At 47.5% G+C, this 23,547-nt stretch overlaps 1 protein-coding gene across 4 annotated transcripts in view; it reads left to right on the forward strand.

The window, feature by feature from the left end:
* Positions 1-23,547, forward strand: part of LOC142568468 (DNA excision repair protein ERCC-6-like) — a 595,812-nt gene that overhangs the window by 92,418 nt on the left and 479,847 nt on the right. For 3 of the 4 annotated variants that reach the window (XR_012825434.1, XM_075678394.1, XM_075678392.1), the window contains exons 5-6: positions 7,275-7,694; positions 15,348-15,404. Coding sequence is in view for 3 of the 4 variants with exons in the window: in XM_075678394.1 (XP_075534509.1) it covers positions 7,275-7,694; positions 15,348-15,404 (477 nt within the window). In the remaining variant the exon portion in view is untranslated. The remainder of the gene's footprint in view (positions 1-7,274; positions 7,695-15,347; positions 15,405-23,547) is intronic. The other variant, XM_075678393.1, reaches the window with a different exon arrangement.

Here is a 23,547-nt window from a genome sequence, read left to right on the forward strand (position 1 = left end):
CGTCATGCCGCCAGGTATTATGACGAGGTCGGTGCTGGTCTCGGCAAGGCGAGCCTTCACCGCATCAGTGCAGTGGCCTCTGAAGGAATCTAGTACGAGCATCGACCGGCGTGCCAGCAAGGCACCTGGTCTTCGCTCCCAGATTACTCGAAGCCAGTCACCGACTAGGCCACTGTTCATCCACGAATTTTCTTCCGCACGCACAACGATTCCTGGGGGCAGTGGAATGCTAGGTAGCGTCTTGCGTTTGAAAATCACATACGGGCGCAGTTTCGTGCCGTCAGCCAAAGCGCATAGCATGACTGTGCAGCGCAGCTTGGCATTTCCGCCGGTCAGCACGCTGACTGATTTGGAGCCCTTTTTTTTCATGGTCGTGTCCATCAGCATCTCAAAGTACACAGGTGTTTGATCAGCATTTCCCACCTGAGACAGCAAATAGCTGTGCTCCTTCCGAAGTGCGATCACATATCGTTGAAAGTTCAACAACTTTTCCTCGTAGGCTTCAGGAAGCCGCTGGCACATGGTTGTTCGCCGCCGCATAGAAAATCCATGTCTTCGCATGAAGCGCTGAAGCCATCCACGGCTTGCACGAAACTCACGTGGAATGTTCAATTCCCGGGCCAACTTCAGGGCTTCCATTTGCGTCATCTCAGTCGAAACAGCGTGGCCACGACTTCTCTGCTCCTCAATGAACTTCGCAAGCTGCGTCTCGAGGTGGGGGTACGCGCCAGTCTTCGGACCCCGAAACGCTCGCCTGTTCCGGTTCGTTGCTTCGAGACTCTCTTTTTTCTTCCTCCAGTCGCGAATGCACGACTCGTCGACGTCATGCTGTCTTGCAGCAGCTCTGTTGCCGATTTCTTCGGCAGCGGCTATAATCTTTAGCTTCTCTTTCGCTGTGAAACACTGCCGTCGAGTCGCACTCATGATGCCAAAACAAAGCAGGCAAACAGTGCAAACTGGGGTAAGTACACTAAACAGCGCCTAACGCGAGGCTCAACAATGCTGGCCTTTCGTTGGCCCTTCATCGGCTTGACAAGCGTCGATGACGATGGGGATGGCGGACTACACGGGGAGGCTGCCGCACATTGCGGTGAAGCCGACCCCCCCTCCCAAGGAAAAAATTCGCAGATAACCCGCACCCCCACTTTTTAAACGCGTTTTTTCACATTTTGGTGCGGGTTATACGCGAATAAATACGGTAAATAAACATCGTCCTATGCGCAGGCTTTCCCCCACTAGTCCTCCACTGGTCACATGTCGAGGCGGGCCGTTCGGAAGCGCTGCTGCCGCTCTGCCGCTGCGATGAAATTCCAACTTGCCCGAACCTCGCCGCTCCCGCCGCTAGTGCCGCCGCCGCCGCTCGAAAGAGATTTCTGCGGTGCGGCGGCAGGATTCGCGAGCATTTTCGCTTGCATGTGAAACAGGCTTAATCTAGTTTGAATGGCATCATTTGAGTTGTTTCGTGGACTGCCGTGTTATAAGCAAAGGTTACATATGGCAAGACTGCACCCCACATCTTGTGTTCGACATTGACGTACATTGCTAGCATGTCGGCGAGGCTATTGTTCAGCCGTTCCATGGGACCATTCATCTTCGGGTGGTATGCATTTGTCCTCCTGTGGTTTGTCTGGCTGTATTGAAAAATGGTTTGGGTAAGCTCTACAGTGAAGGCTGTTCCTCTGTCGGTAATGAGGACTTATGGGGCACCATGTTGCAGCATGTCACAGGAGGTATTCAGAGACCTGGATTGGGAACAATTGGGGATAAGAGTTAATGGAGAATACCTTAGTAACTTGCGATTCGCTGATGATATTGCCTTGCTTAGTAACTCAGGGGACCAACTGCAATGCATGCTCACTGACCTGGAGAGACAAAGCAGAAGGGTGGGTCTAAAAACTAATCTGCAGAAAACTAAAGTAATCTTTAACAGTCTCGGAAGCGAACAGCAGTTTATGATAGGTAGCGAGGCACTGGAAGTGTTAAGGGAATACATCCACTTAGGACAGGTAGTGACTGCGGATCCGGATCATGACACTGAAATAATCAGAAGAATAAGAATAGGCTGGGGTGCGTTTGGCAGGCATTCTCAGATCATGAACAGCAGGTTGCCATTATCCCTCAAGAGAAATGTGTATAATAGCTGTGTCTTACCAGTACTCACCTACGGGGCAGAAACCTGGAGGCTTGCGAAAAGGGTTCTACTTAAACTGAGGACGACACAACGAGCTATGGAAAGAAGAATGATAGGTGTAATATTAAGGGATAAGAAAAGAGCAGATTGGGTGAGGGAACAAACGCGAGTTAATGACATCTTAGTTGAAATCAAGAAAAAGAATTTGGCATGGGCTGGACATGTAATGAGGAGGGAAGATAACCGATGGTCATTAAGGGTTACGGACTGGATTCCAAGGGACGGGAAGCGTAGCAGGGGGTGGCAGAAAGTTAGGTGGGCGGATGAGATTAAGAAGTTTGCAGGGACAACATGGCCACAATTAGTACATGACCGGGGTAGTTGGAGAAGTATGGGAGAGGCCTTTGCCCTGCAGTAGGCGTAACCGGGCTGATGATGATGATGATGATCATCATCATCATGATGTTGCAGCAGGGTATTCTCGACGAAGAATTTAGTAACTTCGATTGTACTATCTTTAGGCAGAGCTTTCGTTTCGGCATAGCGGGTAATGTAGTCGGTAGCCACGACGATCCACTTGTTTCCAAATGTTGACGTTGGAAAGGGTCCCAACAAATCCTTCCAGATCTGCTGAAATGGCCAGCAAGGAGGCTCGATCGGCTGTAGTAGTCTGGCTGGCCTTGTCGGTGATGTCTTGTGTCGCCGACAGTCTCGGCATGTCTTGACGTAACGGACGACGTCGACGGTCAGATGCAGCCAGTAATACCTTTTTTGTATCCTTGATAGCGTCCGGGAGAATCCGAGGTGCCCAGTGGTTGGATCGTCACATAGGGCCTGCAGTACTTCAGGATGCTGTGGGGAGGGAACAGCAAGGAGGTAGTTGGCACAGACTGGTGACGAGTAGGTTGTTTTGAAGCGAAAACGAAGACGCTCCTCGCTTAAATGCCCTAGGGACAACATCAGTGTTTCCTTCCAAATACTCTGCAAGGCTTTTTAGCTCTGGGTCTGCTCGTTGCTGTTCAGCAAAGGCTTCTGCGCTTATTATTCCAAGCAAGGTGAACACATTCGGCGTTTGTTGAAAATCTGATCTGCCGGTCAAGCACGCCGGCTTTTATACATGAGTCATCGAAGATTCAAGAGTAATCGCTGGTGCCCACTTGTCTTCCAGAAAGTTCTACACAATTCGCGTTGCACATACAATCAGATTACACAAGCTTCGGTAATAACAGACAGAAGATAGAATCATCGTTAACATTCAAGAAACTTCCGATATATGGGGGCGCGTTCCGCGCTGAGCGATAACATTTATTGGACGATGAAAAGCAGTCCACCTGAAAAAGGTAAACCAAGTATACGTGTCACAATGAATCGGTCATACCCCCTTAAGCAATGGCTTATACTCCCGTAAACGCAGCCTCCCCTTTACGACAACAGAAGAGAATAAACTTGCATCAAAAGTAAACTTTACTGCTCTAAAACACATTTTTGGCTGCTCCAAAATGGCATAGGCCAGTAGCATCACTGGAAATGCTTGCACTATACTCTGGATATGTCAATATCTCAACTGCAGAAGTGTAGGGAGAATGTCACTACCCAAAGGCTTCCATACATTGTGTGCAGCCACGATATCGCCAAAATGTGACAGGACTGCAAGTGTGTAGCGAAATGTGATTCATTCTACGCCACTCTTATCATCCACTGTTCATGGCCGACTGTGGCTTCATTGATAATGCAGGCGGAATTCGCTCTGACCCCTCACGAAGCGCTATAAGTGCGAGGAGGGGTCATAAATGCTCAAGGACAACATGAGGAGGACAACATAAATGCTCAAGTTTATGGGGCAGCTGCAGCGAATGTTGGTCATGTTTTTGGCATTTTTTTAAGTTCAGAGTCGCGATTTTATAGCATTGCCCTTTTCGATGCCGCTTCTTATTATGCTTCGTCAGTGATAATAGCGACTCTCCATCTGTGTTATGAATGGGATAAGTCAGCTGAGAATGCTGGATGAAACAGCGGCATGTAATCAAGCATAAGTCATGGCTGCAAAATCGAGGCCCTGAGGTAGTATTCCCAGTCAATTACTTTTTGGTGATACAAGCATTTTGGTATGCCACCAGGTTTTTGAAATTTCAGTGCCTATGTACAACAGCATTTTCTTGGCTCTGTGCAAAGCTCACCTGTAGATGCCTATAGATGCCTGTGAGTGCCGAGTCGCACAATATCTCGCAAAAGGGATCTACTAAAAATACCGCTTCTGGTATTTGCTTCTGGAGCTTTTATGAGAAATCTAGTGGCTACTGGCGCCTCTTTTGAAAGGCTCTGTGTAAGTTTGCCCAGCCTTGGGCTTATACATTTGTGAATTCGCTTATCTAGAAACATTGCCTACCTAGAAAATTTTCCAGGTTTTTACAAATTCCAAGTTAACTGGGTTTTACTGTATTATACACTTGTGTGAATATCAATTTTTTAATTTGTAGTCAAGTCAAAGCAAATAGTAATTCGTGATAAATAATTTCAAAGGAAATATAGTTCGATATAGTGGGATTTGCATATAAACTGGGCATAAGAGCCAGTTGTTGACAAATCTAAGAAAAGTTGGTTCTTGCAAAAATGGAAACAGGTTCATTTCTGGAGTCAGTTTACCATATTTACTCGCACAATGATCGCACTCGCGTAATGATTGTGCCCCAGAATTTTGTCATCAAAATTCTATTTTTTTATTTCCCGTGTAATGGTCACGCCCTGTACTTGCCACAGCGATATGTTGTGTGCCAAGTCTAGCTAATAATGATTGCACTTACCATCTGTCAAATGCTACGCGAACGACTCTTCCAAGACAAACCAAGCAGTCTACACACACCAAACAGTCTTAAGCAGATGCCCCATTTCATTCCTTTCATCACTTTCCACACTTCCATGACAAAAAAGAAAGCTACAACCAAATTTGCCTTTATTATGTGTAGGCTTTATAATGGTTTTGGTCAACAACAACAACATAAAGGGCGCCTTTCGTTTCTTCTCGTCTGCACTCGTGGGCACGCAACAAATCGCAAGCAGCAACGATAGTGTCCACGTTTACAGTGATATGTGTTGCAAGTTTACACTGATATATTTGTAAATAAATAAAAATAAAAATATGTTAGATGTGTACCCTATTCATATGCCGACGCTTGTAACGCAGCTAAGATATTCGCCCACCCTTAGCGGAAACGTGCCATATTAGGACAGCAGCGAAGACAAATGCCGCAGTTTCCGTAGCATGCCCGCCATGTGTTTCTGTCACTGGCAGCTAAGCGTGCCCATCTCTGTTTCTGTCCCCTCAAAGTGGACATGGCTACGTTATTGCCGCAAACTTGCCGATATTAACGATATTATTCATTACTGATACGGAAGAAACTGTTTCAATGCATGTAATATACTCATGAGAAGAAAAAAAATTGTGTTCGGCGCGTTCGGCTTGCTCCGCTGGCTGCCATTTTTGTTTTGGTGTTCCGCACTACATACAACGGCAGCTCTGCCTATTTGTTGACCTGTTGTCATCTCACTGCTAACGTGGGTTGAAAATTTTTTTTTTTTCGGGTAATTTAACCCGCGTAATGACCGCACCCCTGAATTTGCATCAATTTTTTTACAAAGAAGTGCGATCATTATGCAAGTAAATGCGGTATTTTTAAAGTGCTGTTAGTCAGATATTTTCACGCAAGAGAAGCAAGTTTAACCTTTTTTACAAATACAGCATCAGAGAAAGTTTCTTTGTAGGCTCTTGCTCACTGTTGTGCTTCAGTCTTTGTGGTGGCCGAGGCCGCAGGAGCATTCGCCCGTACGAATCGTCACGATGCTATGAAGTGTGACCTTGAGTGCTCAGTGCCAGCAGTTTATGCCATGTTGTGGAAGTTCTGCACAATGCTCTTCTCAGTCTAGCCCCCCACGTGCACAATCACCAATGAGCTGCAAACTTTGCCGGACTGGTTTGCCATCCACCACAGCTCTCTTAGCTGCTACGCCTAAACAGTTTCGTTATGGTGGGTGTCGGTTGCCAAAGTTATTTTTCAATGCTGTGTCAAATCAAGTCTATTCACAGCGGCCACATAGCTCTTGGTAAGCCATACGACAACTTCAAATAATATTTTAATATTATGTTTGGGCAATCGAGCAGATAGAGAATGTGGGTGTGTGTATAAAAAGTGCCTGTGAAATTGAGCATTAAAAGTGTGCTGCGTTTATATGTCAATTTAGCCTTGAAGTGTGGCTTCACAGCACTGCAAATGTCACCTAGAGGTGAGTTTCGTGACAGCCTGGGCCACGCTGACCTGTAGGGCCAAGTTCTTCGCCACCGAAGAGGTGGGAACAGAGCCGCTGGCCAAAATTAAATCAATTCGTGTATCTGTGAATGGAGACTGTTTATTACAAAGATTTGGGCATTATATGCAGTTATTTCTGCTGGTACGCATATTTTTAAAGAATTTGCATGGTAGAGTAATTGGGAGGGCCAGTTATATGCAGCAAAATACTTATATTTGTTCTTTTCTAATACTTTGTAAACTTCAAATACTGAAATTCGAGTCGGAGTGAATATTGAATAGCATATTATTCAATTGAATATTTTAACGTATTGGATATTCGCACAAGCCTAGCATATTTTCAACCCACATGAAGAAGATGCATTGTTGATTTGGCAAGTAAGTGATCGTGTTTATTGTCCTTTCGCGGCTTCTCTAGCCTCCTTTATCGTCTCAGGATGATTACGCTGTCCTTGGACTTCGCCATATTTTCTTACGCTTCATTTTAGAATACTTTTAGCTTAGAGCGGTGACAAACATTTAAGTAGTTTAAGAATACTCAGAAAAAAACTTGAATTATAGAATTTGCAATAATCTTCTATAAGACAAACAAGAATTTATTTTTACAGAAAACATATTGACAAGCTGAACAAACCCCACCTTGCAGAAACCTAGGGAGCTTTTCTATCTGTGTTAAGGGAAGATTGGGTTCCAAGGTTGGCATCATTTGAGGTTGAGTAACTGCTTTAGCAAAATTCTCGAAAGGTTGCCAGAGCCACTAGCAAATAATGGTATGACGCTTGCTTCAGGAAGAGATGACTCAATGAGATGGTGCTACAGTTATGTGTTTTGTTGTGATGCAGGGGAGCTTGGCAACAGTGCGAAGCTTTGTTTCGAAGGGGCACTTGGCCGTGAGGAGACTAAAGAGGAAATGCTGATTCGTACCGGTGAGATGACACCATTTGGCACAGCTGCTGCTCCCCACACTGGCCACTCTGTGCTGCCCTCAACCAGTGCGGGTGCAGAGTTGGTGCGCCAGGTGGCACCGCCTCGGAAAAGGAAGAAGAAAGAGAAGCTGGGTACAGTGGTGCGCAGGGGAATTCCTCCTGCACGGACATCGTGCAACAGCTTGCTGGATGAGGAATTCCTTCTGGATCCTGAAGTGAGCGACTCTGGGGATGCTGGGCTGTCTGACGGTGATGATGAGTATCAACCCGAAGAAGAATACCTGGCCAGCGATGACGATGATGATGATCCTTGCAAACCCTTGCTTGTCGTAAAAGGTAATGTGTCTATTCTCATGTATACTTACTTATTTATTTCGGTACTCTTAAATGCTCTAAGGCTTTACATAGAGGAGTGGGTATCTTTTTATGCTCATAAGTCCTCAAACATGTTTTCTTGTAGGCAGTAACATCAGTAATTGCAGCTACAGAAGAAGGGCTATTATTCCATTCGTTGCTCGTGCTAGCTATAAAGGAATTAGAAAAAAGGTTGGTTCGGCATGCAGAAACTCCTACTTTGAATTCATAGCCACTGTGAGAGGAAACGTAGGTGGAAGCCAGAAGAAGCTGTTCTTTAAGGAAGGGATTAGTAAAACAAATCTTATGATACAAACACAAACAAGAGCACATGCATTGCAATAACAGACTAGAAGACAAAGCATTGATTTTATAGAAGGTGCGCTCACTTCACTGAAGTAATTGGATACAACAAAACGGCCGGCACGGTTTTGAACACTTTCTAGAGCATGCGATGAGGTAACACTAGATGGATCCCTGACAGACCTGGCATACTCTGGCTTCTATCTCACGAGGGATACATGAAGTAGAAGTTTCACATGGGTATGGACGGAACAGAAGTTTTGGTGCAGAAAGCCAGGCGTGCAGCTGGCATTCCTAATTACAAAATCAACATACATACCATATTCCATGATAGGTCTTGTGTAATGTGTATCCCAAAGTATATATAAAAGCAAACAGCTGCTTTGTGTGTCATTGAGGTAGTAAATGAGAGGCTGACTTGAGTTAAGAATGTGCAATAATCTCATTGTTTTACATATTGTAATGCTAAGACTCATTAACAATTGATCACCCTTAGACGAGAGATTATTTATGTGACCTTGCAAAGCAAGAACACCATTAGGTTCATTAATTTGCCTATGTAGGATGCAATGATCAGCACAACACTTAATTTAATGTTTAATTCCAACAGCCAAATCATCAATTTATATAAATAATAGCAGTGGTATGGGGAACTCCTGAGGTAACTGATACTGATGAAAAATCAAAGCCATTGGCATGCACATATTGAGAACATTTCGAACAGAAGCAGACTATCCTGTCTAAAATGTTCTGATCTATTTTTAGTTGGGACATTTTTAAAAGAAGGAGATTATGTGAGAAAGTCAAAATATACAGTTAATAATCATTTTCTTATCTGCAGCTGCAAACAAGTCGTTAGTGTATCAGCATGGCCCCATGCTTGCGATTGCCAGAACACGAGTGCCCAGGATTTATTGAGCAGGTATTTTATACAGTAAAATGGGGCAACGCCCCTCAGACGGTCGTGCGACGATATACAGAGAAGTGGGACTACGCACCCTCAGTTTATCATGCATAGCACACGTGTCAGACGCGATACGATACATCCTCTTTTGTTACGAGAAAGAAAACAAAATAAAAAGCGCAATTATTTACAGATCTGGTATAGTGATGATTCCAAGGTTACACTGAGATGTCTGCAATTGCCGTAACACTGGCTGGCATTGGCAGCGCAATGTGGGACATGTCCGCGGCTGTCGCAACACTATTACTCGGCGCTGGGTCGTTGGTGTGACGAGCAGATGTCGAGCACTGTGGTTCCGCATCACTACCATTGGGAATGAAGTCAGGCTGAAAGGTTTCCCCGGTCGGTAGTAGGTGTTTGCGATTGCGTCGAAAGGACCGTTCCTCCGGCGTGATGACATGGTACGACCTGGGGTACGTCGATGGTTTCAGAACCTGGTGCTTTCGTGGCCCACGTGCCAGCCTGGACTCGCACGACATCGCCTTCGTGGAGCGGTGCTAGTGGCTGCGCGGAGGTTTGAAGCTGATGGTTCTTGCAACTTGGTGGGCTTCGAAGGCAGGCAGCAGTGTTCGTAGTTGGCGGCCTTGGAGGATCTCTGCTGGCGACCGGCCACACTCCAAGGGAGAAGCCCTGTAAGCCATAAGTGCCAACCAGAAATCCTGTTTAGCTTCGGCCGTTTTCTTTAGGAGTTTTTTGACCACCTGTACCCCCTTTTCCGATAACCCATTGGAAAGTGGGAATCCCGGTCTTGAGGTAATGTGTTTGAAGTCGTAAGTGCGCGAAAACGTGGCAAATTCTCTGCTAAAAAATTGGGGACCATTGTCCGAAAGAACCTCGATTGGAATGCCATAACGGGCAAATATAGCACTAGTCGCTTCAATGGCGGTCTTGGCTGTAGTGTCTCTCAGGTATTCTACTCCTGGGAAGTTAGACAAGGCGTCATAGACACACAGGTAGGACTTGCCGCCATAGTGGAATATGTCGATTCCTACGCAATACCAAGGCTGGTCCTGAACGGGACGCATCATAAGTGGCTCCTTCGGCTGGTTATACGCATACTTTTTACATGTAGCACACCTCTGAGCAAACACCTCGATTTCCGAGTTCATGCCAGGCCAGAAGACGAGACGACGAGCCCTAGCTTTACATTTGCCGATTCTTAGATGACCCTCGTGAATCCTGTGCAAAGTCTCTCGCCTCATACTGCTTGGAATTACTACCTTGCACCCCTTGAATAGGATACCTTTAATATGAGATAGCTCAGATGGAAATGGTTTCAACGGACCGCCTATTGGCTCATTCATTATTTAGTTTTGCAGTACCACTTTCAGGTAACTATCCTTCGCTGTTTCTGCTGCGAGGCGCTTCTATGTTTCATCACTGATGAGTGAAGATACCGTACTCACGGCGTGCACTTCTACGTCAGCGGTGCCAACCGCATCCGTGTCCAAATTGCTGGGTGCTCGAGACAGCATGTCCACGAGCACAAGCTGTTTTCCTAGAACGAATTGCAGGTCAAAGCCATATCTGAGCAATCGCATAAAGAAACGTTGTAGCCTGGGTGGCATGTCACCGATTGCTTTCTTACAGATAACAATCAAAGGGCGATGATCGGTCTCAATGAAGACCTTTCGGTCGTACACAAAGTGGTCGAATTTTTCGCAGCTGTATGTAATGACTAGCATTTCTTTTTCTATTTGTGAATAGCGTTTTTCCGCTTCTGAAAGTGTTCTCGATCCATTAGCAACTGGTTTCCAAGTGCCGTTGTGGCTCTGCAAGAGTGCGACGCCTACGCCACTGCGTGATGCGTCACACGAGAGTTTTGTTTCTTTTGCTAGGCCGAACACTGACAGCAACGGTTTACTATTTAAGGTGTGGCATATCTGACGCCATTCTTTCGCGTGATTCGGCGTCCAATCAAACACTGCATATTTCTTGATTATGCTGCGCAAAAGCTTCTTCCTTTCTGCCAGCGCTGGAATAAACTTGCCAAAATAATTTACAACTCTGAGCATTCTCTGCGCGGCTTGTTTGTCACACGGTTCTGGAATTTGGAGCATAGACTGAACGAGGGCGGAACTCGGCCTTATTCCTTCTGCAGAAATTATGTCTCCTAGGAACTCTATTTCGTTGACTCCAACAACGCATTTGTCAGGGTTGAATGTTAGCCCTGCTTTTTCTGAAGTCTTTAGCACCAACCTCAGTCGTTTGCCATGCTCTTGCCTTGATGAGCCCCAAACCAATATGTCATCGACATATACCATATTTACACGATTGTAAGTCGACTCGAATGTAAGTCGACCCCCCCATATCGCTTGGCCGAAAAAAAAACAAAAAAAACCCGAGGGCGCATTCGATAACGAAAATTTATTAGTAGCTGACATGGTCACTGGACTACTCGTCTTCACTAGTGCTGTCATGCTGCGGTCCCACAGCGCGTCGTGGTCCAGCGAAATTTCAAATTTGGCAAACGACCGCACCAGGACATCTTGCAGAACAGCTGCCTACGCCAAATGCACCCAACCACACGCAGCTCTCAGGGAGGCTCTTTTGACAGGTCCGGTTGGCGTAATTTCGCAGTCTTCTGCCGCCAGCCACTCGTACTCACGGCGGAGCAGAACCTTAAAATTAAGGCGAAGGTCCAGGCTTGTTTCATGACCACGTCACACTTCACTGGCAGGGACCGATCACGCATTTCAGCGACGCTGCCGCAAGCTTAGCCTACAGCTCCGCAAAGCGTCCAGACTTCGGCACGTGGGAAATTTCGCACTTGCCGCCACAGGGTGAAAATTTCGCTTCGCTGCAGTCGCCACTCTCACACCACCCGCTTGGAAACATCGAAATTGCGGCCCGCTGCGCAGTGATTTGTTTCTTCGGCGTAAAGGATGGTAGCCCTCTTGAACGCTGCTGTGAACGAGTGCCGAAAGATTAGTGGGCCTGCTTATTGACGACTGGGGAAGCATAGAAGTAGCACGTAGCCGGCAGTCAAGTGGAGCGCGTCAAAAAGTTGGTCAAACCAATGCCAATGCCTTTAAACAGAGAAAGAGAAACCCGCGAACGGTGTCTGCTCTTCCATGAACTACCGATACTCCCCGCAAGCGCCGCCGTTCTAAGGGTGCCGCCGCAAATAGGAACAGCGGCGCTTCCATCAACTATTGACACACCCCCCCATGAGTGTTGCATGCACTGTAAGACTCTCAAAAATGTTGAAAAACCCTTCCGAAAAGCAAACAAACACGCGGGATAGCGAAAAGATACGGGTAGGACCATAGAGCAAACATAAAATTGTAACTACCCTGTAGCTCTCGTTGGTATCGCTTTTTTTTGGCGGGGCCATGTTTTGGTTTCGATTGTAAGTCGACCCCCCAACTTCAGACTTTCAAATTTTAAAAAAGGGGTCGACTTACAATCGTGTAAATACGGTACCTTTGTTCCTGGTACAGTCTCAAAAATGTCGTTTAAAGCCTTTTGGAACACTTCTGATGCTGACGATATGCCAAAAGGCAATCGGCAAAAGAGCAGATTCTTGACGTTTCGTCGTGAAGCGAAATCTGGTAGAAACTGGAATTTGCATCTAGGCGAGTGAACACTTTAGCTCCTGCGAGCTCAGATTCAATGTCCTCTCGCCTAGGCATTTCGAAGTGTTCTCATTTAATGGCCTCATTTATTTTACACGGGTCCATGCACACACGTATTTTACCATTTTTCTTGTACACTGTGACAAGAGGGCTTACCCATTCAGTAGGCTCAGTCACCTTCGTGATTATGCCTTCCCGCTCTATGCGCTCCAGCTCGTGTCGAAGCTGCTCTCTCAAGGCCAATGGTACTCGACGCGCCGGCTGGATGACTGGGAGTGCTCCGTCGCGCAGGACCATGCGATAGTGGCGCTAGATACAGCCTATGCCAGAAAAAAGGTGGCGAAATTCATTCACAATTTTTTCTGAGCTGCTTTGCGACACGCTGTGTACTTGTCGGGATACTAGCTCCATGGTCTCGCATGTCTGCAGACTGAGAATTGCTTGGGCTCCCTTGTGGATAATGAAAAAATCTCGAGTGAAAGTGCGGTTGCGCAGCGTCACTTCTTGCCTTACGGTTCCCAAATGCTTGATTTCGCTTCCCCCGTAGGATCGTAACACCACACTGCAGGGCTTTAACTGTGGCTTCAGGTTCATCTGTGCTTACAGCGCTAAAGGTAGCAGGTTGGCCTGTGATCCAGTATCTGTTTTAATATCAATCAGTTTTCCTCCCACCTTCGCTTTCACCATCCAGTCTGCTCGGCTGGACTTATTTCCGATATCGAGAATTTGAAAATCATCTTCACTACCTTGCAACTTGTCTACTTGCGGTTTTGATTTGCAACATATAGCAAAGTGGTTTTTTCCTTGGCATGCACGACATTTTTGTCCGTAAGCTGGGCATTTTTGTGGTGCATGCACCATTGCACACCTTTGACATATATAACTTTTGCACTGCTTTACTTCCGAAGCACGACTCGTCCTGTGCATTGCGGCGACTTGCTTTTGCTCTCACATCCAAATTGCCTGGTTCGCTACTGCTACTTCAGCTGCTTTGCACTGTTCTTCGGCCTTTTGCAGCATCAACTGGTTTTTAGAAAGAAGCTTTTCTCGAACCTTGGCATCGTTTGTGCCAAAAGCAATTTGGTCTCTGATCACTGACTCTGCTAGCCCACCAAAGTTACACGCTCGTGCTTTCGTCTTCAGATCTCGTAAGAAATGCTCAAAAGGCTCACCGGGCTCTTGCATTCGGCTACGGAACAGGTAGCGCTGATGAACCTCATTGACTTGAGAAGCGAAATATTTGTCGAACTTTTTGATTACTGCGTTGTAATCGTCCTTTGACTCGTCTTCCGTGAAGCTGAAGGTGTTGTAGATCTCGATGGCTTCCTCTCCGGCGACGCTCAGTAGCAAGGCAGTTTTTGTCGATGCTTCTTTTCTTACTCGATGGTTCCGTTGCAGTCAGGAATAGTTGAAACCATTGCTTGAACAGCCCCCAGTTCTTACTTATGTCACCTTCAAACCGCAGCGGTTCCGGTGGCTCTATGAAATCCATGCTGGCAGTCTTCGAACGGTGACCTCGGCGACTGCTATCCTTCTGACGAGCGGATGTGGGCAGGGGCTAGAAACTTCTGACACCATGTATCAGCATGGCCCCATGCTTGCGATTGCCAGAGCACGAGTGCCCGGGATTTATTGAGCAGGTATTTTATACAGTAAAATGGGGCCACGCCCCTCAGATGGTCATGCGACGATATACAGAGAAGTGGGACTACGCCCCCTCAGCTTATCATGCATAGCACACATGTCAGACGCGATGCGATAAGAAGACAAGAGGGCTTACAAGACAAGAGGGAAAGTAATTAGTTGCATTTCCCAAGAGAAAGCTTCCTAAAACCATGTTGCCGTGAAGAAAAAAAATGTGTTAGATTCAAGAAAAGACATGAGGTTAGAATATATAGTTGAACCTCGATATATTGAACAGTGCGTTGATCGCGAAATAGTTCAATATACCCAGAATTCGATATATAAAATCCCATAAAAAAAGCTTCAAAACCTTATGCAAATCAATCAGTGAACCAATGGCGCGATCAGGGATCGTTCAGAGTGCGCGTTCGGTTGCGCTACGCACAATTGGCCTAGGCCGTGCCAACTTCGTCAGCCGTGAGCGCGCGGGCAATTGTGCTACAGGCAGCACCGACTTCGTTCACCGGACGAAGTCGCAACCGCGCAACCGAACGCATACTCCAAACAACAATCCTCAATTGCGCCCCAATCGTGGTGCAGTAAATACTCACATGAAGCTTCACACAAAGTATTTATTTGTTTGGCTGAAACTACTGCAGCAGTGTAGCCTGCTTCTTATTGGCATCTGCATGCTTAAACACGGAGTCCTCAACATAGTCTAAACGATCCACGTGCGATAGGCCGGTGCCTTCTATTGCGCCGCAGTAGCAGCGTAGACGGGCAAGATCAGCTACAGCTCCAGTTGAAGTCGGGAACGGGGCAACATCAGCACTTGTGGGATCAACCTCGGCAGAGTCTTTGTTTGGCCGCTACTTCTGCTGCGATCTCTACGTCCGTTAATCGAAGCATTTTGAAACACTGTCAGAAACTAAGCACAGTGGAACCTCGATTATCTTGGGACCGCGAAAAAGCCTTGTAAAATACGGGCATCGTAAAATTTGAACATAAATTATGCCTATGAAAATACTACTTATTTCGTGCTATGGATTTACGAGAAACTTCAATGTAAGCTACTAACATGCTCTGCAGGGCTTGGTAAGAAATGCGATAAGAATTAACGCTGCAGTACAGGTACCAATCATCCTTTACTCACACGAACCTTTACAGCACTCCACTGCCCACTGCTGCAATTCCCGCCAACTGGCGCGAACTATGAAAAAGTCGGTAAGTTTCTTTTGGACCTTTTCTGATCCGTGAACCAAGTGCTTTTGCTCGAGTTGGGTGACGTCCAAAAGAAGGTCCTCTGTGGCGTCGTGTGAACAGATGAAGTTCCGGATGCCGTCTATGTGCCGTAGCATCTCGGGGGAACGTGGTAGGCACAGACACGGCATCTGTGGCAGCGTCGTTGTCCTTGTCCGATGTCGCAGCAGTGTCGGCACTAGGCAAAGCCTCCTCGATGGTGTCATCCAGCAACACCTTGCCGCAGATCGCAACGTTGTCGTCGGCCTCCACGTACTCGGCGAAGGTCATAGTGAGACCCTTGCTTAATGCACTTATCCAGCGGCTATAGCCGGCTTGTGCAGTTGGGTGGAAAAAAGCAACCTTTATGTTCTTCAGGCTGGACGTATCGGGTGGGTGGCATGGTGTGTTGTCCACGAAAAGCAATATTTTCCTTGCCTTAGCACCCATTATGTTATCCAGCCGCTGCACAAAATTTCTGAAGAGTGCAGACCTCATCCACTCCTTTTTTTTGAAGTTGTCGCTGCACGGCAGCGTCACGTTCTTAAAGCACCGTGGCTTTGCAAACTTTCTAACAATGAGCACGGGCAGCCTCTTGGAACTGCCCTCGTTAGCACAGAATAGTGCCGTCACACGACCTTTACTATGCTTGCCACCATGACAGCTGTCATCCTTAAGCGCAAGGGTTTGCTTGGGCTGCATATGGTAAAAAATACCGCTCTTATCGGCATTGAAAATGTCGCAGGGCTTGTATGCAGCAATCATCTCCGGCAGCGACTCCATCCACTCGTTCACCGTCGAAACGTCCATGGAAGTGCTTTCTCCGCAGGGGCGGCTGTACACAATCCTGTTTCATTTTTTAAAGCGAACCAGCCATTGTTCTTTGCCTGAAAGTCGTTGATGGCCAGACGCAATGCCACAAGGTTTGCCTTTTCTTTTAGAATGGCGCCTTCAATGTTGGTCGCAGAGCTCTGCTTGATGCAGCCACTTGATGAGAACGTTTTCCAACTTCTCCTGCTGTCCTTCTTTTGTCGCTTTTCGCTTGAGCCTGAACTTGTTCGCATTCCGCAATATCATCGCTTTGTTTGCCAGGATCGTCTTAAGCAAAGATTCGGGTATCTTAACGTCCCGGGAAATGTTGACTTTCGTTACTCTATGCCGCTTTTCTGCTTCCTCGATAATATTCAGCTTATGGCCGAGCAAAAGAACTGTCCTCTTTCGGGACATCGAGCGTCGCATTGCTCCACATAACTCAAAACCTCCGCTGAATGCTGGTCGCTAGGATTATGACGAAGAATATGTGCGATAAACCTAGGCCTCTCCGTGCTACCTTGTCGGCGATCTGCTGCTGGGAAACTGGAAGGAGAGAAACGCTTCCCCAACGTGACGAGAGGCGACGCCACCGAAAAGAGAAGGAGAAAGTGATTGTGGAGAAAAAAAGGTGCTATTACAGCACAGCGGGTGTCGTGGGCGGCCGTTGGTGGGGGAAATAGAAACGAACGATGAGACAAGGCAAGGAAGAAAGCTGCGCCGGAGCTAACCGGTTGAGTGGTGTCAAACGCTCTGCATGTGGAGAGACGGAGTGAGGAAAGAGTCCAGCAGCACTTTTCTTTCGTCCGCCATTCCGTCCCACGCTTCGCGAGAGTCGTCGTATAATGTGGGTCAGGCGTAAAATTGTGTCGGATAACCGGGGTTTTTAATGCATTGTTTCTATGCGGACTTCGCCCGGACTGCGCTGATCCGTCGTAAAACTCGGGTCGTCGCAAAACCGGGGGACGTATAACCGGGGTTCGACTGTATTAAAGGGGCCCTGAACCACTTTTTATCAAAGTGGAGAAAGACATTTGAAGTGAAGATATTGTGACACGCTGACGAAGATGTTTTAATCATCGTTGGAAGAAGACGGTGCTCTCGTCTTCGCGCGCTGTCAACCATTTTGTCAGCTGCTATAATTATTGTAAATATTCTGTATTCTGTAAATACACGTCTGACTGTTTTTAACCCCGTAACATTTTTGGTGGAGGTGGGGGATCATTATCAAGATGGATTTACGTAGCGGGTGCTCCTTGGCTGCATCTACAATGCCAGCTCAAGGTGAGGATGCTTCGGGTCCATCGGCACCCACGCCCACCGTCATTCTAGCCCAACCCCGCGACCTAGGAACCTTTTCTGGCACCGACGACACTGATGTTGAAGACTGGCTTCAACTATATGAGTGGGTGAGCGCCAGCAACCACTGGGACCAGACCATCATGCTCGCTAATTTGATATTTTACCTCGTGGGCACGGCACCTGTCTGGTTTCAGACCCACGAGGAGGAACTTACCAGCTGGGACATTTGCAAACAGAAACTCAAAGATTTGTTTGGCAAGCCTGTTGGACGTCAGCGCGCCGCCCAAAAAGACCTCGCTTCGTGTGTCCAGACGTGCACTGAATCCTATCTCACGTACATCCAGGAAGTGCTCGCTCTGTGCCGCAAAATGGATCCAAAGATGTCCGAACCTGATAAGGTTGCACATGTCATTAAGGGCATAGCAGATGATGCCTTCCATCTCCTTTTCTTCAAGAATTCTTCCACTGTGCAAGCCATCATTACCGAACGCCGGTGGTTTGAAGAAGCCAAGAGTCGCTGCATTGCCCAGCCATTTCCCCGCCTTCCCAACACGGCTGCTACGTCCACCTGCGAAGACCTCCGCAGTCTTCCCACACCCAATCGCTCTGATGACATCCTCCATGTCATCCGACGTGAGATAGAAGCCGCATCTCCTGTCACGACTCCTGATGGCCCCGACAATTGCCAGGCGACCATCTCATTGATACAGTCCGTCGTGCGCCAAGAATTGGCCAACGTTGGCTTGACCAACGTCTGCTTAGTTAATTGGCCTGACTACACTCTGTACAGCACTGTCATATGCACCCGCCACCTGAATGCCCCAACGCGGTATCGCAACCCGGCTGAATGGCGTACTCCAGACGACAGGCCTGTATGCTTCACTTATGGCCGTATCGGCCATATTTCAGGTCACTGCCGGTCTTCGTGGAATTCGACCCCCTGGTCCTACCACCCATCCCACGGCCCTCATGCTGCTCCTCAGGTCGCCCCGCAAACGCAGCCAGCAAATTCTGGCGACACTGCTCTCCTTCACCACGTCGCCGCTTCTCCCGATCACCTCCATCTCGCCGATCACCATCCCCTAGCTCCTTCTGGCGCACCCTTCCAGAAAACTAAAGGGGGCAGCACCTGGAGGTGATGCTGCCAAACCGACCTGACGCAAAAATTGTCTTTTGACCTTTCCCACACATCGGAACCTCATTAACGTGAATGTGGATGGTGTACTTGTTACGGCTCTGATTGACACTGGCGCGCACATATCTGTGATGAATGCTCAGCTTCGGAATCATCTCAAGAAAATCCTGACTTCTGCCCCTTTGCCTGTGGTCCAAGTCGCCGACGGTGGAACACCAGCCGTTATTGGCATGCGTCCGGCTCGTATGAGTGTCGCCGGACATCATACTTCTGTTTTATTTTATGTACTAGAGCACTGCCCTCACGACCTCATCCTGGGCCTTGACTTTCTGTCTACACATTCCGCTTTGATAGACTGTTCTGCTGGTGTTGTGCAACTCGCTCTACCTGCTGCTATTGACCCTCCCGATAGTGCTCCGATACGGCTATGTTCCACAGAGCATGTTCGCCTCCCTCACCGTGCCGTTACCTACATAGGTGTCTCCCCCGTTCCACCTGTACCAGACGGTGACTACATCGTATCTCCTAATCCAGACGTCCTGCTGTCGCATAACATCGCTTTTCCTCACACCGTCGTTACCATTTCGGACAACACGTCCTGCCTTCCACTTGTGAACTTTGGACTCTGTACACAAGTACTCCCGCATGGAATATCCCTGGCGCAAATAACGCCAGCCAGAGACTACCGCATTTCAGCTTTAACTTGTGACAGCTCCTCGTGTTCAACTCTTGCTTCACCCCCTGTCCCTTTAGACTTGAATGCCCTAACAAAAATGCTTGCTCCCGACCTTCCTCCCCAGCGTGCTCAAGAACTACGTTGCCTCCTTGCCTCATACTGGGACATATTCGACCTTGGAGAACGCCCTCTAGCACAAACATCTGTCGTAAAACATCGAATAAACACCGGTGATGCGAGCCCGATCCATCGGCGACCCTACCGCGCCTCGCCTGCTGAGTGACATATCATCCAACACGAAGTTGACAAGATGCTTTCTCGAGATATCATCGAACCTTCTTGCAGCCCATGGGCATCTCCTGTTGTACTAGTTAAAAAGAAGGACAACAGTTGGCGATTTTGTGTCGATTATCGACACCTCAACAAGGTAACAAAGAAAGACGTCTATCTGCTACCACGCATTGACGATGCCCTGGATTGCCTGCATGGAGCACAATATTTTTCGTCCATCGACCTTCGCTCTGGATACTGGCCAATTGCCGTCGATGACATGGGCCGCGAGAAGACAGCTTTTATTACTCCTGATGGCCTGTAGCAATTCAAAGTGATGCCTTTCGGTTTATGTAATGCCCCGGCCACATTTGAAGGAATGATGGATGCCCTCCTACACGGTTTCAAGTGGTCCATCTGCCTCTGTTACCTGGACGACGTGATCATTTTTTCTCCGACTTTTGCGACACACCTCGAACACCTGTTGACGATTGTATCTGTTTTTTGTCAGGCGGTGCTACAACTAAATTCGTCCAAGTGCCACTTCGGTCGTCGTGAAATTTCTGTGCTCGGGCATCTCGTCGATTCTTCTGGTGTATGCCCTGATCACGATAAAATACGGGCAGTCAAAGACATTCCCGTGCCCACATGTGCCAAGGATGTTCGCAGCTTCTTGGGCCTTTGCTCCTACTTCCATCGGTTTGTCCAAAATTTTGCGAACATTGCGTGCCCTCAATCAGCTTCTCAACAAAGACGCTGCATTCATTTGGGGCCCTGAGCAAGCTGGTGCTTTCACCGAGCTGATTGGGCTGCTTACGTACCCGCCCATTCTTGCTCACTTTGATGCGTCAGCTCCAACAGAAGTCCGTACCGATGCCAGTGGCCACGGTATTGGAGCTATCTTGACACACAAACAACAAGGGCGCAAACGTGTTATGCACTATGCTAGCCGCCTTCTTTCCTCTGCGTAGAGCAATTATTCTATGACCGAACACGAGTGTCTGGCTCTCGTTTGGGCAGTGGGTAAATTCCGCCCCTATTTGTACGGCTGCCAATTCACAGTCATCACTGATCACCACGTTCTGTGTTGGCTTTCGTCCCTCAAAGATCCTTCAGGGCGCCTTGGCCGCTGGGCTCTGCGCCTCCAAGAATAGAACTATTCAGTTGTATACAAGACCAGCCGGTTACATCAAGATGCGGACTGCTTGTCGCGCCATCCTGTCGACCCTCCTGACATTTCTGCGGCCGGCATCCCTGTCACCGTTCTCTCTCTGGGTGCTTTTCGCGACATTGGAGATGAACATTGGGATGCCTTCTTGCAACACCTTATTCAACGGCTCACTTCAACGACACCCGATCCTTCCCTTCGCATGTTTGAACTTCAAGATGGTATATTGTACTGCTCTAACATGCGCCCAGATGTCCCTGCCCGACTCTTCGTTATGCCTGAGCATCTGCGTCAGACTGTTTTCGCCCAGCTTCATGATGTACCATTTGCAAGTCACCTTGGCGTGTCACGGACTTATGACCGCGTTCGTCGGCGCTTCTTTTGGCCTAATCTATACCGTGACGTCTGCCGTTATGTCACTGCATGTGATCTTTGTCAACGACGCAAAAAGCCGCCCACACTCCCCGCTGGTCGTCTTCAACCACTTGACATACCATCAGAACCATTCTTCCGTGTAGGTGTTGATCTTTTAGGCCCTTTTCCCTACGTCTGCTTTGGGAAGCAAGTGGATTACTGTAGCAACAGACTATGCCACTCGATATGCAATCACACGGGCTCTTCTGACAAGCTGTGCAACCGATGTCGCCGACTTCCTCCTAGAAAACATCATCCTTCACCACGGTGCCCCTCAACAGCTCCTCGCCGACCGAAGCCGCTACTTTCTTTCTAAAGTTGTCAATGACATTCTACACTCGTGCGCAACTAAACACAAACTTGCTACTGCTTACCATCCACAAACGAACGGTCTAACCAAGCGCCTTAACCGCACCCTTACTGACATGCTGTCCATGTATGTCTCCGATGACCATCGCGACTGGGACGTTGAGCTGCTGTTCGTTACTTTCGCCTATAATTTGTCTCGCCATGATACTGCAGGCTTCTCTCCATTCTTCCTCTTGTTTGGCCGAGACCCTACGTTACCTTTAGACACCGTTCTGTCTGCTAGTCTGAATTCCACATCGGAGTACGCCCGTGAAGCCATCCTCAAAGCACAAGAAGCATGCCATATTGCCTGACGTTGACTTGTGGTGTCGCAGGACAATCAGCGGCACTTATATGATGCCCGCCATCGTGACGTCCATTACGCACCGGGCGCCCTGGTTCTCCTTTGGTCGCCGTCGCGATGCGTTGGCCTCTCGGAGAAGTTACTTTCACACTACTCCGGCCCTTACCGTGTCTTGCGTCAAGTAACTGACGTCACATACGAAATCGTGTCTCTTGAGCGAAGCGAGGCTCAGCATCGCTCCAACATGGTCCACGTCGCGCGTCTTAAGTTGTATCTTTCGCCCGCCTCATAACCAGCACTGAGCCGGTGCTTCAGCCGCCGGGGGTCATGTGACATGCTGATGAAGAAGATGTTTTAATCGTCAGAAGAAGACGTATGTTCTGGTCTTCGCGTGCTGTTTACCATCTTGTCAGCTGCTATAATTATTGTAAATTTTCTGTAAATATACGTCTGACTGTTATACACGTCTGACTGTGATAGGGGCAGGTGTTTCCACGAAAGCTTTTTTAGAAATTCTTTTAATGTACTTAAAGTCGATGCTGATTGGGTGGAGAGATGGCGTGTTTCTGCAGAAATCGGGCATTTCTATTGGCTGAAAAGTTGCCCCCATTCTTAGCGATATTTACCTGAGTAAGGTTGACAGCTGCTTAGAGAAAGCCTTAGGTGATTGCGTTATCAAGATATTTCGTTACGTTGATGATTACCTGATTTTCTGCGAGAGAGAACAATTCGATTCCACTGCTACCTCAGTAAATGAGCAATTCACTTTATGGAGGAGGAGTAAAGTTTACCAAGAAATTTCCTCAGTGACGCGTAATTCAGTTTCTAGACATTTTCTTGGTCTTCAAACAAAATCACGTTTGTTGGCAGTACTCCCCAAGATCTTCGAAGCCATTGTTAAACTTTCAATCCAATCATTCCAAAGTAGTAAAAAACGAAATTGCGATGTCGTGCCTTAAGTCTTCTCTCACCAGATCCTGCATACACAAAATGAGTGCCAGTTTTAATGCGTAGGTCTGGCGCCTATTAGAAGCAGGTTATCCTAGCGTAGCAGTGGCCACTGTGGCTGAAAGCCTAAAGTCGGTTTCGAGGGGGACGGACGTGACTACAGAAAGCAGTAATAGCAAAAAAAGAGTAGTCGCTGTTCCGTACATTCATTCAGTATCGCACAGGCTTAAAAAAGTTGCAAGTAGATATGATGTTAATGTTGCTTTCACTGCTCCCAATAAGCTAGGTAAGATATGCGCTGCCGTGCAGAGGAAAAGGGAGCAGGTAAAAGGCATAAAAAGAACAGATATTTGTCCAGTGAAGCACAATAAGAACAACAGTTTTACTGACTGTCGTATGGGTGTGGTTTATAAAGTTCCCTTTAGCTGTGGCCAGTTCTATTTAGGGCAAATGGGGCATTGTATCAATCGGTAGCTAATGGAACATAAAAGGTTGTTAACCGGTGGATCACCTTCTAATCTTTCCCTACATTGCCAAGATTGTAACTGCACGCCAGAGTTAGATGAATGCACGATATTGAATGTGCGATATTGATATAAGAATGAAGATACGCGTCTTGTGGTAGAGGCATGGCATATCTATAATGGTGGAAGTGCGTGCATGAGTCAGCCTTCAATTACTTTACATAAGGAAGAGATTAAGTGCCTTAACAGCTATCTCTCACGTAGACCGGCGCATGAACCCGACTGACAC

Source organism: Dermacentor variabilis, unplaced genomic scaffold (assembly GCF_050947875.1).
Source record: "Dermacentor variabilis isolate Ectoservices unplaced genomic scaffold, ASM5094787v1 scaffold_19, whole genome shotgun sequence".
In the NCBI taxonomy this organism is placed as follows: Eukaryota; Metazoa; Arthropoda; class Arachnida; order Ixodida; family Ixodidae; genus Dermacentor; species Dermacentor variabilis.